The sequence below is a fragment of the Uloborus diversus genome, chromosome 3, assembly GCF_026930045.1.
Source record: "Uloborus diversus isolate 005 chromosome 3, Udiv.v.3.1, whole genome shotgun sequence".
Taxonomy (NCBI): domain Eukaryota; kingdom Metazoa; phylum Arthropoda; class Arachnida; order Araneae; family Uloboridae; genus Uloborus; species Uloborus diversus.
In genome coordinates, this window is record NC_072733.1 from 180293052 (window position 1) to 180313162 (window position 20111).

The 20111-nt window shown below is 30.4% G+C and overlaps 1 protein-coding gene across 1 annotated transcript in view; it reads right to left on the bottom strand.

The window, feature by feature from the left end:
• Window positions 1-464: 464 nt before the first annotated feature.
• LOC129219075 (uncharacterized) overlaps window positions 465-20111 on the bottom strand; it is a 79652-nt gene continuing 60005 nt past the window's right edge. The window contains exons 2-3 of the mRNA XM_054853393.1: window positions 10664-10842; window positions 465-563 (exon numbers count right to left, since the gene is read on the bottom strand). Of these exons, the coding sequence (XP_054709368.1) occupies window positions 465-563; window positions 10664-10842 (278 nt within the window). The remainder of the gene's footprint in view (window positions 564-10663; window positions 10843-20111) is intronic.

Sequence of the window (20111 nt, forward strand, 5' to 3'; positions counted from 1 at the left end):
ATTATGCTAACTATGATACTGTTTGAACATCAAAAATATGTTAAAGTTAAGTGCGTGAAAAGTATTGTTGAAGCAGTTAAGCTTCAAGTATTGATTTTAATTTGTTTTCAGATTAATGAACTTTTTCTTCTTTTCTTAAAACATTGTACTTATCTCATTACATATGAATTATGTTTACTTTGTGCAACAAATGCAATTATTTTGATATTGTAGCTTGTGGCGCACATCTGACATCCATTGTTTTAACGGTGGCTTACATATTAAAATCTTTCTTAAAATATGAGGAAAAAAAAAACTAGATTAATTTTAAGATGAGGATTACAATATGGAATGAAAATTAGTTCTTAATTATAAGAAAGGCTCAAGGAGAAAATTATGAAAAACATTTTAAGAATTAGTTTTTTTAGGGGGTTTTCAGTAGAGAACTTTGACAGAAATCTTGAATTGGCTTAAATTATGTTAGATCACCCACAGTCACCATCAGAGGGACGTAAAACCAGCTGATATTTTTTTAAAGAATTTGAAGCATATGTACTTAAAGAAGAGGAATTTAAACTTGAAAACTAAGAATTTAAACACATACAAGATTAAATACCTATTAGACTGCAAATTAAACTATTGCGCCTCCAAAGTTCAAGCACAGAAATAGCCTCGTACAACATAAATCAACCTCTTTAAATTGACTGCGAAAGTAGTGCATCACTAGTGGTCAGCTTACACAGGTTTCACTGTATCTGCACTCAAACTTCAGGTAGCAAGCGTAACGTTTAATTGTTTTATAAACTGTTGAAAATGGCTGTGACAACGTTAAAAACTATTTTAAAACGTTTATGAAACGAAATGTGCTACCTAAGAAATGGGCCACGCCCAGTAAAAATACATGATTTATAATGTAATTACCACTATTTAGCGAATAAAAAGGAAATTTGTTCTACTTATGGAGGGTGGGTTGACTTAGGAAGGCTCGGCCTTTATTTGGTTTATATGACCCTCCACTATATATATCTCTGCCCCTCCCCCTTTCCTCGTATATGTTGACCTAAAAGAGATTATTACATTTCTTGTTGAAACAAAAGTACTTAATTGAAGAAAGACAAAAAAAAACGTGTCAACTAATTTTCAACTAAATTGTTTTAAGAATTTTTACCAAATACTCAAATGACATTATTTACTCAGAAATTATTTACTTAAGAAAGCGATTAAATACTAGGTGGCTGATATACATTTCTTTCTTGTGATAAACTTTACCCAAAAACTACCAAAAGGTGTAAAACATATTGTAAAAGGTGAATAGCTGTTGCCCACACTGATATACTACTTAACATGATCAAGAAATTTTTAATATTTTGTTTTGAAACAGATGTTTTTTTACGAAGCATAAGCACTATTCAAGCCCATTTTTGTATAGTATTTTTCTTCTTTTTTTTTTTTGAAAAATAATATTAGTACTCAGCAACAAGAACAACATGAATACACAATAGTTTTTCTCAAATTCGATAAAAGCATGCAACAAAAGTCATAATCTAGTTCTAGATTAACAAATATAGTCTAAAAATTTCTCAATTTGTAATTAGTAAATTATAAAACTTCTTTAATTGCTAATTTTGGAAACTGAATTAAAACATATTCAGCTACAAGAAATCTTATGCCATGCCTATTCGACCTATTTTACGGATGTCATTCACTCGATATTCTTTTGTTAAAGGAATATATAGACTTTGATACACTTTAAGATAAATTTTGTTATAAAACAACGATTATTTGCAATGTGTTATGCAAAAATGAGTTAACCCACAAAAATTCAAAAAATGAGTTATTCACATAGGTTGATAGACAAACTGACTTACTATAGCATGCAAAAATATTCAAGTCAAGTTATGTATTACTATGCCATTTAATGAACAAAATGCTTACCAATTTCTAAGAAACTGGCCACTGATGTTCAACTAAACTCAGTTTTCTCAAAAGTACGGCTTTGTGGATTGGCCCATTTTTGCATAACACCGTTCATTTACGAGTGTTATTATGTTAAACGCTGAGCATGCAAATAACTGGCACGATAGTTTTGATTTAAAACATTTAGATGAATTAGTTTCTCCTATTAGTAATAAAACAGCAGCGGCAAGAAACCAAGAAACTCATGCCTTTGATGATCACAGCATCTATCAACATAAATAAAAAATAAATAAAAAATATGAAATGTAAAATCTGCACTTTAGAGCAAGAACGACGTAAGTCACATTATGATAATTTTACAATTGAGAGGGAAAACTTTTTTCTGGCTCATGCAAAGGATGGGACACGCGCTCTTTTAACCCTGGTAAAAAATTGAAAGGGATTTTTACTTCCTTTTACAAAAAAGGAAGTATTGTATTCGCGAAAAAAAATTCACTCAAAAATCGGCCTGAATTTCCATTTTTCTCACCCCCAAATGAATGTTGAGGTTTTTTCTCGACCCTACCACACGTGGATAGCGTAGCTTAGGAACCTACAGACACCCGAAATATCCATTTTGACGACCCCCGAGTTAATTACAACGAATTTTCTCGTGACGTCCATCGTACGTATGTGCTTATGTGTGTATGTGCGTATAACTCAAAAACGGTATATCCTAGATGGCGACAAATTTGGCGATTTTTTTAAATTATAAATTTGATTTTAACTTGGCCACTGTTGGTGATATTTAGAGAGCAAACAATTGAATCACATTTAAATTGCCAGTGATGGGGAAATGACATTAAATTGGAGTAAAAGGAAGTCATGTGATGCACACATCAGCTCGTTTTTAAAGAATTACATTCACATGGCTTGATGCAGAATAGGCTTTCGCATACAATGCACTAATGAACAGAAAATCGCAGTTTTTGGACTTACGTCATTCTGACTCTGAAGTACAGAAATAAGTCCTCTCTTTTAGATTCGCTTAGTTACAAGTCAGCATAGAAACTCAAAATCTGCCAAATTAAGACTCCACCGAAGCAAAAATTACTTCAATCTCAGTGTCACTTATTGCCGACGGGGTCCAGATTGCGAACCGAGGATGAGATTTTGTATCAGCGTTTGTGTCATTTGCTAGTTGAAAAAAAAACCAAGTCCAAGTGTATAAAGGCTGTCATTCTGACCCGTATAAGATTTATTCATTTATTTGAGAAATATAATGAAAAGAGAGGAAGGACCATGAACCATGATAGATGTTGTTTTCATGATACAGTTGCAACAAATATATCCTCAGTTACGAAATTACAAGTTTTTGCTTTCATTGAAAATTTAATTATTTATGATTAGAGAAACAAATTGCTTCGAATAATCGAGAAAAGTTTTCCAAATATTTTCTGAATGAGCTATTTTTCAATGTTCGGTACAAAAGACTGAGAAGAAACTGTTGAAATAACAACTCTTTATTTAATATTGACTGCTTTAGTGTGTAGGTAACGCTTTTAATCTGAATTTTTCTATTCTTCCATTTGTTCCTGACGTCGACAATTCACGATTTAACTACCTTAAACTGAATGATTCATCTTATGAATTTATTTTCAACCATTATTTCTTCTATGTAGCCTATAGTACGATGAAAAACGTCTAGATAGGTATCAATTGCTTCAATTCAGTGCAAGTTCAAAAAACTCAAAGGAAAGGCATTTTTAAGTCTACTTATGAGGGTGAGTCAAAAGGTTTGTGTGTGTTGTGTGTGAGCAGTAAGATACTTAATTTCTACATGTCATTATGGTTCACCGTCTTAAGCTACCTTGCAGGTAGTCCTTCAATACCACGACAATAGTTACATTTTGTTTTGATTATTTTTAGTAATAACTCCAACTCATAGAGCGAAATTTCTCTGATTAATTTAGCTTGGATGCTCATTTTTAACGCGTCAACTTCACATGCCTAGGATCAGAACTGAATAATATTGTGTGATAAAATAGCCTAAATACTGACTTGTCATTGGATGACTTATAGAATTGATGCACATGCGCATACGTTAACCATACATTGCGAAAATTCACAATAACAAGTTCTACAAAACTTAAGATCTGAACTGATATAGCATGTGACCACAATTACACTGACTGGTAATTTTCCTATAGCATGGTTATGCAAAAAAATCATATGGTCAGTTCATACCGAAGCATGGTGAATTATAAAATATATTTGGTTGATTTCCACAAAAGACTTTTGTATGGTTCAATAAAAACTGTTTACATCATTATTGCATATCTAAAAATGCTTTCTCTACAAAAATTACGCATGATGCGAAATTCAGTCGCTTTTGATTTTGATTTTTTTTTAACTTACAAGTTTCTCCCTCTGCTGCGAGAGTATGTTAAAAGATATTTTTACTGCAATGTTTCAAAAACTACTGTGCCCTTGTACACATATTTAACGAATTAATCAAACATTACCTTGTATACGTAATGTTTTCTGGTTTGCTAATTCTGCAATAGCTACCAGTTTGTTTGGCTTTCTTGGCTCCCTTAAGAGATTTTTCGCCTCCAGCTCATGAGATTCCTATTCCGGGCTGATGAGTGCTAAAAAGGACGAAAATGCAGTCCTCGGATGGAATAACTGAGCTGGCGGTGTATTTTAAGTATTTCTGCCTAAGCCCTGGCTTTAGGGCGGTAACTTACTACAAAATTACCTTGTATTTTGGATTTCCTTCAGCATATTGACTTTGAGAAAACTATATAAGCCGGAAAATGTTTAGCGAATTCCTCTGCAAGCCTTATTCAGCAGTATTTATAGTATAAGATACAGCACTGCTGAAAAAGCAACTCCGCAGCTGAATCCTACTGTTCTTAGGTAAATCACAGAATTCTAATGAAATTGTAAACAAATATTTACTTACCCTTATTAAAATTAATTCCGTTTCAAATGTGAGCTTAGTTTATTTCCTTTTGAAATAATCCTGTCTAAATTAACAATTTCCAACAGCATTTTTATTCTCAACTGCATTACATTAAATTCCAATAAATATCTGAAATTTTAACTTTCATTCTTCACTTCAAACTGATTAATTAATTCATTTATTTTTGAAAAGGAAGAAAAAAAAACTTTAGAAATTGTTTTAATTCTTTTGAAGACATTCTATTGAATCTTTGAATCCTTAAATACACACACGGAATTATGTTGAACAATATTTTAAAAAATATAATTAAACGTTGAAAATATAAATCTTTCCCTTATTATGTCTTCTCTAACCTTTTGAAATTGGATGAATTCTATTAAAAATCACAAGTAACACTGCATATAATATGCAAAATAAAATTTCAAAAACTTACTCTGCAAAGTGTTACTCCAAGTTTTCAACTATTTAAAACACATTGTTACTATCATTAGTTTTTAAAGAAAAATATTATTTTTAAAAAATGATCATAATTTACAATAGATATAATTATTAGTTACCCAAGACATTCTTGACTATTTCGTACTAAAATTTCTGAAAATAAAACTGAAAGTAGCTGTAGGTAATGCAGTAATAATATGAAGACCAAGAAACCAAAAATAGGTAAGCAATCACAGGTCCATTAACTAGTTAAACTAATCGCTTTTAATTTGTTTTATAGTTTTTAGTTAAGAGCTCAATATTAACGAACTTACAAGTTTCAACACCAAGATTAACAGTTTTTCCAGCAAGTATATAATTAAAAATAACTATAAAAACATTCAAATTAAGTCTAAACATTTTGTAAAACTTTCGGATCATAAATACTGCCTTAAATTTCACTTCTGTTTTTATTTAAAAAGGTTAATTGTTAATTTAATGTCTCATAACGCTTCCAATCTACCTTTTTCTGCACATCTTCATCAATGCTTAATCATGAAAACGAAAGAAAAAAAAAGTTCTAGCGCCTTCTTTTGCAGATTAAAAAAAAAATATAACAAAGTACCACCGCAAATAAAAAACCACTCAAAAACTTTCAGAACCCTTTACCGTGAGATTTAACGCCTTTCTGCGCCCAAATTTGCGAGAGAAAGAAGACCTAATCGAAAGGAATTGTTGCCGTGCATTTTTATTAAGACCCATTAATGAAAATTAACGTTCATCCGGTTTCGAAAATTGTCCTAAAAATACTCATTTAAAGACAATCCTACCAATTCTCGGAGAGAATCGATCGAATACGACCCCCCCCCCTCAAATTCCTCCCACACTCCAGTATCGGCGACAATCCATTCTGTACACTCACCCCCTTTAGGCGTGACCTAGGGTGGGTGAGTCAGTCGGTGCGGACTTCATTCAAATGCACCCCACCCTTCGTTGGGAGCAGCAGAAAAGGTCACGTGCCTCTAGTGGACGAGAACAGACACACTCGCTCGGTTTGTGCACTAACATCTGGTTAGTAGAATTGCGGATTTTTTTTATGTACTGATTATCACTCAATAAAAAAAATACGCAAATCCGTGACCGAAGCATAAGAAGTGAACTCGTGCGAAACCACCCACAAAAAGAATATTTCAGAACTTTTGGATACACAGTGAAACTTTGAAAGTCGCACATGTGTTCCCTTTCAGGCTGTGTTCCCTATCAGCACGTAGTTTGTGATTTTATTCTCTTTGTTTTTGTTTACCATCACTATTTTTTAAAACTTCTTATGTTATTTTTTACTTTTGTTAAATTATAATTATCATAAATTGCATTATATCTAGTAATACGAACATTCCAATAATTATTTTAATTCGTATAATAATTCGTTTTTTCATAATTTCAGAACTTTTTGATACACAGTAAAACTTTAAAAGTCGCACATGTATTCCCTCTCAGCACGTAATTTGTGATTTTATTCTTTTTTTGTTTACCATAACTATTTCTTAAAACTTCTTATGTTATTTTTTACTTTTGTTATTTTAATGATTATTATAAATTGCATTACATCTAGTAATACGAACACTCCAATACCTATTTAATTTCCTATAATAATTCGTTTTAGTGATTTTTTGACTTAAATAACGTATGCACTATAATAGAAAGATAGTTTCTCACAAAAATGATACTTACAAACACACACACACACATAAATATTCGTAGAAACAAAATTTTAAATTGAATTTCCCAAAATGATTTCCTTTCACGCAAATGTTTTTTTGAAATCTAAAATTCGATACAATGTTTCAGGTTTTAAGTACGAAGGGCAGTTTTTTATAAATATCTCTATGGTATTGTTATATGGGTTTACCAATTAATTTGTTTCTAATTAAAAAAAAGAATCTACAATTAAAAAATGGGTTGAATCCAAAAAGTTGTATATTATATCTTGTCTACTCTTACACATGACCCTTCAACACATTGCGTTCCATTTCATATACTATTCATATATGTTTTAAGTATCTTTGAGAAAGTACAATCGTCCACGTTTGTTTGCTTAAAAAAAACAAAAAATCCTTGTTCCAAACTGATGTTCTCATAACAGTTTCTATTTGTAAAAATTAGGTCATTCTTGTGTTTGATGTTAGAATCAGAGCCGTATACAAGGGGGGGGGGGGTTCTTAATGTTCCAAACTCCCCCCCCCCCCCCCCGAAAAGTTCGGTTTGACATTTAAATGTTCGTTTATATTTAAAAATTTCCAAAAAATATTGTTCCAAAACTCAAATGTCTTTCATGTGTATATTAATTAAATAAAACGCTTTCATAATAGATAACCCCACGATTTGAACTTTAGCACAAATAGTGCAAAGCCCCTCATGAAAGTTTTTAAACCCTTCCCGAAATTATTTTCTGGTTACGGCCCTGGTTAGAATGTAAGAAAAGCTTTAAGAGAAAATATCATTCTAGACGAGCCGGTGTTTGCAGGCCTTTGTCAACTGAATTTGAGTAATTACCGACTTGTTCCCCATTTGAGTGCCGAAAGGGACAAAATAGAATGCTTTGCACTTTTTGACATCCTATTTTGAGTTTTACGTTTCATATATTATACAATGTTTTGAAGCTTATTATAAGCAGCAATTCTCTGTGACAGTAGTGTCTCGTGAACAGAGAATAATGCTTTTTCAGTCGTTTCTACTCTCTCATTGTATTAGTTAAATTTTAATTTAAGAATGACAGAAAAAAGTTTTTTGAAGCAATTGGACTATCTTAATTTCATGAAGGTAGTATTTATAACTAAGAACAAGTGATTTTTTCTATGTTCCCAAATGAAATTCTGATGTTATTCCTCATAAAATACACCCACGTACAGTTGTGTGGTAAATGAATATCTTAGGAACAACGTAATAATTTGTACGCATGAAAAATTTTCATTTTTTTCTTTTTGCGCGTTTCAAAGTTAGTAATTACTATATTTACTTTTTTTCAACTTTTCAGAAAATACATTGTATCTAAAAGAGTGCGACAGCAATACTTTTTTTAAAAAAATAACGTAATGACTAATTAAAAATGTCACTCTGCAGTCATATTTTCTTCATTAATGAGGAAATGTTAAGTGTAATCAAAATGTCCTCCCATGGTAACTAAAAACCATAGTATTTGAACCGTAAGTTCAGCCAAATCGACAAAATCAGTTTTGCAGTGATATACTGCAAATTGAAATTTTACTATATTTGTTATTGTGTGAACTAACATTTTTCATTTTACCAATAAATTAGTTATGTTTAACGATTTCAGTATTATTTACTGCTTACCCAATAATTTTTTTAAAAAATATTATGTTAGTAACAATTTTCAAAATTTATATGTACTGATACATAAATTAAACTAAAAATTCAGACCAATTGACAAAAAAAAAGTTTAATGACAAAAAAATTAGCAATTATGAATGCTTTTAATCATAAAAATGTGAAACGAAAGCAGCTACACAAGAGGTCATTAAAGGTTACGTACATTTAAACAATTATGCGCAATCAAGTACTTATTCCATTGTATAGTAAAACAATCCCTGATTTGGTCGTGAGCAGTACAATGCTTGTAATTTTTTTAATTACTATATATACGAGAGACATGTGAACGAACTTAACTGCATAGATACATATTTTTAACATTTTAAGTTGCTTTTATTTATTTGCAATAAACTATTTTACATTAGTGAAACCTAAATCATGTCAGTTTTTTCTACTTAGTTATCATAGCGCAATAGAAAATTAGTACACAACGAAATCTCGATTTCGAAACTTTGAATCCTTCCTTTGATAAATAAAAAAATTGTCAGCTAATAAGTTCCAGTGTATAAATGAAGCAGTATTCCAATCTGCGCTTTAGCGGCCGTGTTGTTACGAAAATAGATGTTTCATTTTTGTTTGCGTTTCATTTACTTTTTATTAACATATTATTGGCCCCTGAGAGCTTAAATTTTGAATTTTTACCCTGGTTGAGTTTGTCAAAAGCTTTACTAGAATTGTTGAGGAAGTAAATTAGCAATTGTAGAATTTGACCATGTAAAGGAAATTTTTTTTGAGTAAATAATACCCGTGGACAACAGGCTGTCATCATAATTATGGAACCTTAATAGAGGCAGTGAAGGGCGTAAGTGACAAAATAAAAATCTTTAATAAAAGACGTGTAAAGTTTAAACCATACTCTGTAAAAAATGAACTAATAGGCAATCCCTAGGAAACTGAACGTAGTAAAGTTTTGGAGTAATAAATACAGCTGATTCTTAAGTAACGCTGTCAATATTACTTCAGCAGAAGGTGTACCGTTACTAGAAAAGTTAATGGAATCTCAGTATCCTAGATGTTTTCTAGTTGTTGCTGAATTTTTCTTTTGCATTGTTAGTAGAAAAGCTCTCTACCTATGATTTGAACACTTAATTTATATAAAAGTCGATTAAAGTTGTTAGTCTTAAAAAATAGTGATTTACTAGTATAGAAAATTATTTGTCCCACTTACATGAATACTAAGAGTTACTCTCGCGGAAGCCAGAAATGGTATGATACAGGAATTTGTTTTCATTAAAAAAAAAGGTTAGATAAAAACAGACTGCAACAAGTGTTTCAACGTATAATCTAAAGACAATTTATGAATTCAAATAAATACGCGTAAAACCTGAGAAATAAACCATGCAATGCTATCGGATAATTTTTTTTTTTTAATATAAATTTCTACAAGAAAACACTTCGAGTTCCATTATGTTTCTTTCTCACTCTCAAAGATAGCCTTCCAAAACTCAAAAAATCACCAGTTTCTGGGAGAAAAAAAAATTGCAGAATTGAATGGTTTTGTTCAACGAATGAATCTGGTTGAAATGCAAAACATCTACACAGCTAAAACCTTCAAATAATGCACTAGAAATGTTGGGAATAATTTACATTTAATACCTAACAGCTGAAGTTTGATACGTAAGTAAGACTCCCTAAGACTGAATAGCTCATGCATATTATTCGTATGTTTCACAAATTAACTCTCCCTTACACACTATTTTAGATATAAAATCAGCACTTGCATTTGATACTAGTGCACAACAACGCTTTGAGGCAAAAAGAAATAAAGTTATGAGTGAAAATATACCTTATAGATTGCTTTTTAAGAACTGAATAACTTTTCAATACCTGATTTATAAGCACATCATTTTAAACATTTTGAAAGACAAGACCCTACAGGGCCCCGACTTGTTTTTTAAAAAGTTGAATACTTTTTGAATACCCGATTTATAAACACATCATTATAAACATTTTGAAAGACAAGGCCCTACAAGGCCCCAACTTGTTTTTTTAAAGAGTTGAATAATTTTTCAATACCTGATTTATAAACACATCATTATAAACATTTTGAAAGAAAAGGCCGTAGAAGGCCCCTACTATTTCTCCCATTGGTACTGTTTGTATGGATATGAGGGTATTCTTCCTACCTGTGGACGTGGAAGGGCAGGAAGAGGAGGGTTGCCGGTCCAACAACATTCGGGAAAACGATCCTCCGTCTGCAAGGGTAAAAGAAAACAAAAGAACACAAAATCACTACCAGGACAACAAAAACTAAAACAAGGATCACAACAAATCATATTCCAAAACTCATGCTTCTTTTGGAAATACAAGCTCAAAAAAAGAGGTCAGTTAATACACTTAGAACAAAGAAATAATCAGCCATTTATTAAAGCTACATGGTATAAAAGCATGGCTGGATACGTTAAAAAGGTAAATATAGTGCGAGAATTTCGACCTCTGTTAGTTAAATTAAGACATAATTAATTAGTGATTAAATTAAGATACAAATGTAATTATTTAAATAAAGAGTATATTTAATCTAAGAAGGCTTCAGTTTAAAAAGAAAAGTTAAATTTTTTTAACATAAATTCTGTAAATTAAGTATGTATTTATCCGCTTCTGTAAGATTTTTTTCTTTTTTAGCAGATATGATGATAATGACTTACACTTTGTGTTTTATAGCTGCTTATCAGCTTATGTGTGACTCACGTAAAATTAAATGTATGTTTTGTCAGTCTGATGAAGTAGATTCTAGAAATAAAGTACAGAATATTCTTAGTATACTACATGGTGCAATAAGTTGAACTAATTTGTTCCTGTAGTATAATTTAGTAAAAAAATCATATCGTAACGCGGGAAATTCAACCAAATCTGTATTTTAGAATTTCGTTAACTTTTTTAATTGGTAAATGAAACGAATAACTTGTAGCATACTTTAAATTTTAAATTGATTCAGGTTATATATAATTTAATGAAATGTTATTAATATTTTTATTAAATTTATACGATACTTGCAACAAATCCGTCTAAACATATGGCTGGAAAAGCAAAATATGATGAATAATGTGTGGGAATATAATAATATATGGACACGTTACTTTTTAAATCTTTGAAATTGTGCTTGTTCGATGTTATTTTTGGAATGCAACTAAAATTTACTAAAAAAAAATTACTTTTTTTCGTTTATTTTAAGAAAACTACTGGTTAGGGAAAACTAATTTTGTTCTGTTGTTTTATTCTAAAATGAAGAGAAATGTGCTAACTTTATTTAAATATCAAGAAATAAAATAGTGACTTTGTAAGTTTCCATTAAAATCTTTGATTTGCTACTTAAATTTAAAGCTTGAAAAAGACAATAACACAAAATCACTCATTTGATTTGACCGTTTATCTGTCATCAGTATGTTGTTAAAGACAAAAGCTAAGCCTAATGAGTAGTACTTCTTATTTCAGTAATCTTGCCAGAAATAAAAGCGATTACTATTCGTAAAAGAGATAAATGAATAGCAATTTCATTTCCGTAGCTCAAGATCATAGTTTAATTTTATACTTGACTTTCACAATAGAAAGTGTTATGTTCAATACAAGACGTCCTTTTTTTGTTACTACACCTTAAAATACGCTTATTTTGTCTACTTATCAAACTTATAGCTTGCACTAAAACTGTTTTTAAGACATACAACGTTGGATGTTTCTTTTAAATACTTCTCTCATTTGTAGATCGCTGCGATAGTTCAGATTTTGAAACATAGCTAAGAATCTTATGTTTAGTTGATTGTATTACCACTTCTTTCCTTGGGACGCAATTTTAGGTACTTTTCAAAGACAATAAATCGTTAATTTCCAAATGAAGAAACGGTTAGTTAAACTATGTCTAATGGTGCAAAATACTTCCATAGTCTATACAGCAATATTAACTCATTTTGTATATTGCTTGTTGGTGCAGACAATATTACGAGAAAATGCCCGCATTTAGGTATTCTAGTGGTAACCAATCAGAAAAAGATAAGACACCATGTCACCAAACGATTTCACCTACTCTTTTCTCAAATCAGGGATATAGTCGAAGCTATAACCTTTTGTTTCCGAGCCAAATGCGTAACCACTGGGCCATTTGTATATCTGTTTTAGTTTTAGTCGCTGCGTTATCCACAATAATTAACAGGGGCGAAATGGGGAAAAGAAGGAAAAGTTTCTCATCATTTTATGGTTAGAAGACTTTTGCAACATTTAAGGAAAGTTCTATGAATAACTAAGCACTGCTATCATATACACATTTTTGCTAGTTTTTGCACTCAGAAATGCAGTTAAATTTTTGATTATTTTCCATTAAAATGTCTATATTCTAATATTTGCCTGAGTTTACTAGTTGAAAGAATTCTTTTTTAATGGTAGCATTTTGAGCATTTAATGGTAATTTTCCAACAGTAATGAAACACTACAATAAGTAATAATATTATACAAAGGTTTAGGCAGTGTAAGACTACAAATGTAAATGTAATTGATGGTTTTTTTTTAAATTTTCAACGAAGATGTAGAAACTTTTAAATCAAATAAAGTGAAAAAAAAGGAATGTTGAAAAGAAAAAATAAAATTTGACGAGTTCAAAACTAGGCATTGTTTGAGTTTCATATTAAATTTTATCAAATTTATTTTGAATAAATAATTATCATATTTTAAGATGATTTAAGTTAAGACCTTCCTTACTTATTCATTAACGCAAATTCTAAATAAAACATTCACTGTAGCAACCGAATCTTTTTTTATACAAATCAATTTGTGCCTTCCAAACTAGCATACTCAATATATGCCAGCATAAAGAACTGAATAAATTTATTTCGTTTGCTTTTAATGTGAGCGCGTTTCAGATTCCGTAAGTAACAAAAACTTTCGCGGCATATTCAAACGATTTAAAAGGTATTTATGCTTGATTTCGCTAAAAAATATGCTCCAGTAATTTTAATTAATTGTATCTTAATTACGTGAGTTAAATTTTAGTAAGCTTTACCGTAGATTATTTAATAAACGTTTCTTTTTTTTTTTTCAAATCCTTAAAAAGCTTAATTATACTAAGAAATGTGACAGAAGCCGTTAGCTTTAACACAATATGCATAAACACACATAACAGAGTGAAAACACACAAATAGAGTTTTGATAAAACAAATCACATAGAGAGCAGAAAAAGTAAGCAGTGCAAATAGTTTAAAAACAAACATTCCAAAGGACTAAACGTTAAAAGCACATCGAAGGAAAGATCATAAAGCAAATACTCACACATAAAATGGAGAAAGCACAAAAATACGATTGGAATAAAAACGAGGCAAACTCATAAAAAGCATTAAATTTACGGAGCAAAAGATTTTATTTTAAGTCAGTAGACAACAAAGTGTTTTAGAGGATCTATCTTAACATCAAGCATTTTCACAAAGCATGCAAAGAAAGTTCTGAAAAATTATAATAAGTAATAGCAGAAATATCATTAAAGAGGATTAGTGGGTAGCAGAAAGATTATTTGGCTAAATGTAGAAGTTTTGGAGCTAAAACTACTATGAGATTGAATTTATTCCAGGCTCGGAATCATCTAGATTACTTCTCAAAATTGTTCTCAAGGAAAACATGAAATAGTAGGGCTGTCTCTGTAAATATATTGTTTTACTTCTGTTGACGAGTTTAAGAGATTTGATACGGTAGTAAATCGACGTTACGATTCCACTTGAAAGCATTATGAAACTAAAGATTATTTGATTGGATTATTTGCATTTTAACCCGAATAACTGGCAAAAAGAAATTGTTAACATAAAAATGATGTCAGAAAGCAAATATAATAAAATATGACAAATTTTAAATGAAAAAATAGAATAATATAAATACATACAAAAAAAAAAAAAATGCAATGAATTTTTCAAGGGCAAATGGAACTGTCAGTGACTTTATTGTTGCTTTTGCTGACAGTTAATTGCGTAAAAATCTATGTTATTTCGGATCACTTTTTTTCGTTTCTTTTACAGGTAAAACATAATCAAAATTTCTTTGTTTCAGAATGAAAATAAATGTTTTTAATCAAACAATATTTCGTTCTATTTTCACATTTTTTAACTATCTAGCCATTATTGAATGTATATATATGTATTACAATAATATCAAAAATTAAATTAATAAAATAATATTATAATATTAAATAATTGTATGAAAAACAGCTTTAATTATACAAGCAACTGCAGCACATATTAGCCAGTTAAACAAAGATATACGCTTCAAAGAAATAATTTTTGGCACAACGTTGATTTAAAAAAAAATAGAAATTCAATATACATATATAGCGTTTTCACGTATAACCTAAATAACCTATATTTTCGCAATCTAAATGACCCTAAATGATCTATACTTCGCATTTCGTTATTTCTGGACGCATGTTTTTAACTGAGAAAAGTCAAAATGAATGCAAAGTTAAGGCATTATAAGCTCGCGATGAAAAAATACAGTGGAAAAATACACAAAATCTAAATTTCCGTGCAATACTTATGTTTCTTATTTAAGGACATTCTCGAAAGGGAATAAAGCAAAGTGAGTTTTTCGTGACAAATATTCTCTAAGATAAGAAACATTGCATTTGGTAAAATACATCACTTTTCTCATGAGAACTTTACACATTATCAGACATACGACAAAATGTTTTGTCGGATGTCTTTTTATCCATAGGCTCATTACTTTTTGCATTGAAAAAGGCGCTCCTTGTAACGCCAAAACACGTGTCTGCAGTAATTTGCAATTTGTGCTCTTTGACGTTATTTCTTACTTTACTTTTCAGAACAAAGGTATTTATTTATTTTATAAACTACTTCATCTATCATTATAAAATTAACAGTTTATATATTGCATTGATTTGTGTTTGCACACTGTTTAAATCTCCTGAAAAAAATATTTATTGGTTTAAAAAAGAAAAAATTCTCAACTATTTTATCTATTCAACGCAAGTACTGGTACAACACTCGCGTTTACTTTTCAATTACAGTAAATAGACTAAATTTACATACTGTTTTATAACTTTAACAACTCCACTTACGTCATGATCGTACTTACAAGTAACCCTACCCAAGTGCGAATCACCAATTGGAATACAACTTTGCACATCGATAGAACACTTAAAATATTGAGCCCGTATTTTTTTTTATCGGCAACAAACACTTTTAACGAGGTAAAATTTACCCCTAATTGTTGCATAATTGGGATATTAGAGGGTAAAATACATTATTTTACTTAAAATTAAAATTTCAAAAATTCTGATGATGATTGAAAATTTGTAAAAAACTAAACAAACTAAAGATGAAGTGTTTCAAGGTTTTTTAGAAAATACTATATGCAGGGTCAAATCAACCCTCGCAATCTTACCCCATCGCGGGGCTAATTGCCTATAAACAATTCCATGTGAGATAAACCACCTCCTTAACCTCACGATTTCCAATTTCAATAAACCTATGAACAATTCCATGTGAGATAAATCACCTTCTTCACCTCACCAATTCCAATTGTAATAAACCTATGAACAATTCCATATGAGATAAATCACCTTCTTCACCTCACCAATTCCAATTGCAATAAACCTATGAACAATTCCATGTGAAATAAATCACCTTCTTGACCTCACCATTTCCAATTTCAATAAAAATCGGCATGAATGACGCATATTACAAATCAAGTAATCCTGTCAATTTTTAGATTTCTATTTCGAAATCTGTTCAAAATATAAACCCGTAAAAAACTCAAAATGTTCGAAAAAAGAAAAAGAAAAAGAAAAGTGTGTTCTTACAAATGACTGTAACTTATCTCCTAACCATAGTAAAATGAAAATTCAAAAACCATTGTTAAGCTAAAAAATAGAGCTTTCTATTGATATATTAACATGAATTTTTTACGACAGACTTCAGTTTCAAAGTCATGACGCGGTAAGATGCGAAGGATGGTTTGCTCCTAGTAATAGTATTTTCAGAAAAATTTCAAAACATGTCAACTTTAGTTTTTTAAATTTTTTCCAAATTTTAAATCCTTATTTGAATTTTTGTAAATAAAATTCAAAATAAAAGAATATATTTAACCCTCTAATATCCCAATTATCCAATATTTAGGGGTAAATTTCAACCCGTTAAAAGTGTTTGTTGCCATTAAAATAAAAAAAAAATTCTTTCTATATTTTAAAGTGTTCTATCGATATGCATAGTTTTATTCAAATCGGTGATGCATACTTGTTAATCTTTACATAGGTGCATACTATGTGTTGTCTTTACGTACGTGAAACTTTATTTATAACAACTTTTCTTGGTACGCAAATTTTTATGACAATGTTCGCCAATTTTTATTATATATTTATATGCGTTTGTGAGTGTGTGCGTGTTTAGGGTGCATTAAACTCAATTTCCGAAAACGCAAAAATTATTTCAATTGCAATCAGATTTTATTTTTATTCTCTCTCCCATTCTCTTTCTCGTATCTCTATTTTTATCAGCGGTTTCTGATTGTATAAATTTACATCATTCACACTCTAATTGTTTGTAACGCATGATAATAAATTTCAACTAGTTTTATTAGAATTGGCTTTAGATACATGCTGTTGAACGAAAACAATTTGTTTCACTTAACACTAGTCAAATCTTTGGTTTCCTGGTGTTTCTAAGCGGTTTTTTTTTTTAAATTAACTACACTTAGCTAAGTTTATTCACTTGTTTTTTTATGCAACTAAATCTAATGCTTCCGGTAACATCAATTTCAATTACACTATACTGATTGTGGATTGAAATACATAATGTAAAAATCCAGCAGAACTTTGTTTTCTGATGTCTTTATATATAAGTTAGGTTTAACCAATTCATTCATATCAGAACATAATTATTATCAAACTCATCTATTTTCCATTGCACTTTCTGTTATTTTCGACTTTCATTTTTTTTTTCATATAGAGTTTTGATCACATCATCATTACTAGCAATTGCATAAACTGTTTTTTTTGGACAAACGAGAAAAATTCATGTAGATGATTTTTAGCCACTGCTAATATTAATCCTAGAACTACAAACCCGCGTAGATATCCACCTCAGATAAACTCTGTTTTCAGCACTTTTAACCAGGTTTTCCGCACTTATCCATTGAAATCCTATTTTCAACTGTTAAATCTTTATAAAATTGAATTTTCACTTCACCATTTACTTTGGCATGAAAAAACAAAAACAAACAAACAATTAAATCATGTAGTTATGTTAGAGTTTTCAGAACGGTTTTACGGGGGGGGAGCAAAAAACACATGGGGCAAATATGTACCCCGGTTTGTCGTTTAAAGGTACAAGAAATAGCTTTGTAGTTCTAGGGTCAATGGTTTTAGTTGGACAATTTTTAATGGTTTAGGTCACATATACATTTTTTAAATTCTGATTATTTTCTGATTAGAAGTTCAACAATATAGTTCTACAAAAGCATAGAACACGCTCTTATAGCAAAATCGGCTATATACGTATGTCTTCCGGGTGCTCTATAACGAATATGACTACTTGTAATAATTTACGGTTATAAATATGCATGTGATATGAGAATATTCAAACACTACATGAATATTCATCAACTGCATGAATATGTATGCTTTACACGAACTTGCATTTTCAAAAGCGCGCCGATTTATAATGTTACAAACTGAATAAAAATTAGTTGCCGCGTAATCTTGTCAGAGCAGAGTTCCAATTGATCTTCAAACCATTTATCATGCACATTATTTTACCATATCGTTTATTTACCAATACACTAAAGAAAGGAAAGGAATGTGAGGCGTTTTAAAGTTCTTAAAAGTTGGAATAAGAATATCGATTTTTCTTTCTCAACTAAAATGCCCTTTTCAGAATTCAGATATGCGAGAAAGAGTTCTATAACTAGAATTCTATGCAGATCGCTTTCTAAGAAATTAAGCGTCTCGGTACTAGCCAGTCTGTTTTGACAGAAAATTTTAATGGAAATTTCGTGGTAATAAGTATAATTAAGGGACGAAATAAGTTATAAGCCTATGAAGGAGGTTCTTTAGACACGTTAAAAGCTAATGTGAAAAACAACCATGGATTTAATACTTAAAAATAACTTGTCCGTTGAACAATTTATCAGTAGGGGAGGTTGTACCTTGGGACGTTTGTATCTTGGGACACTGCTAATTTCTAAGAATCTATTTTTAGCAGCCATGCATTTGTAATCTCTAATAGTAACCTTCACCACTAAGGGTGCCATAGTAAAAATCAGGATCAAATGAGTAAAGTCGACGATTTTGTGAGAGAAAGAAAATTTCATGAGTCAAAAGTTAATATTTTCTTAATTTTTATTTCATTTTCTGTCTCTGTATTTCTAAATTTAATTAACTGAATTTTATTTTGTTATAAAAGAGAAGTACTTTAAATAATTTGCTTATGAGAAAATAATGATAGTGCATCTAGATTGACCATCATTTTGGTTTTTCTTAAACCACGTGGTTATTGTACCTTGGGACAGCTAAACATTTGTACCTTAGGAAATGTTCCAAGGTACAACATGTGCATGGTTCTTATTCATTAAGATATATTTAGGAGCATGGAACAATATTCTAATCTTATGTAGTCTTTTAAACACATTTAATGTTAGATAATAATTCATAATTCATAATTAAATATTCATAACTTAATTCACTATCATGAATTTTTTTTTCTGGAGCAAAATCGGTTCAAGTATATGGCTGTTTCGTGAATCATGAAGACTTTCCCATACTACAACAGGATGTGTCCCAAGTTACAATAGGATGTTGTACCTTGAGACAGCTTGAAACTTTTACTTTTAAATGACTGTCAACATTGTATTTTCAAACTGTCTGAATTTTAAAGCATATATTGTAGAAGTATGTTAAGGTATTTTAATTTGACTTTTAGATGTTAAATTTGGTTCAAATAATTGACGTTAAAAATTAAAATATGAAAAGTGTCTCAAGGAAAAACACTCTTCCCTAATACTTAACAATTTATTTATAGTTTTCCATTGAATTTTTTGGTTCTTTACCAGCGTAACGAGAAGATTAAACACAACCTTTTTATATTAGAAAACTAAAAGCTTGAAGTACCTTATTGAAGAACCGAAAAGGGCGTCGAAATATCAAGTATGGATATAACAGAGGCGGATGGAAGACCAAATGAGAAAATGTAAAAACCAATGTGTAGCGAGGAGTATTCTTAAGGAACTGAAATATTACGCCGAATAGCGTTGGGAAATTTTGCACACAACTTGGAATAACGATGAAAAGTCGAAAATTATTACACAATGTTGGATGACATTGAAAAGCTAAGTCATGCTGAATGAGATCGTTAAGTTTTGAGAGTAAAACTTGAATAACGTTGTAAAGTTGAGAGGCATTGTCGGAGAATATTGGAGCAGGAAGAGGTATTGTTGAACAACTTCGGAGAGCTGAGAGATACCAATGGAAAATATTGCAAAGCTA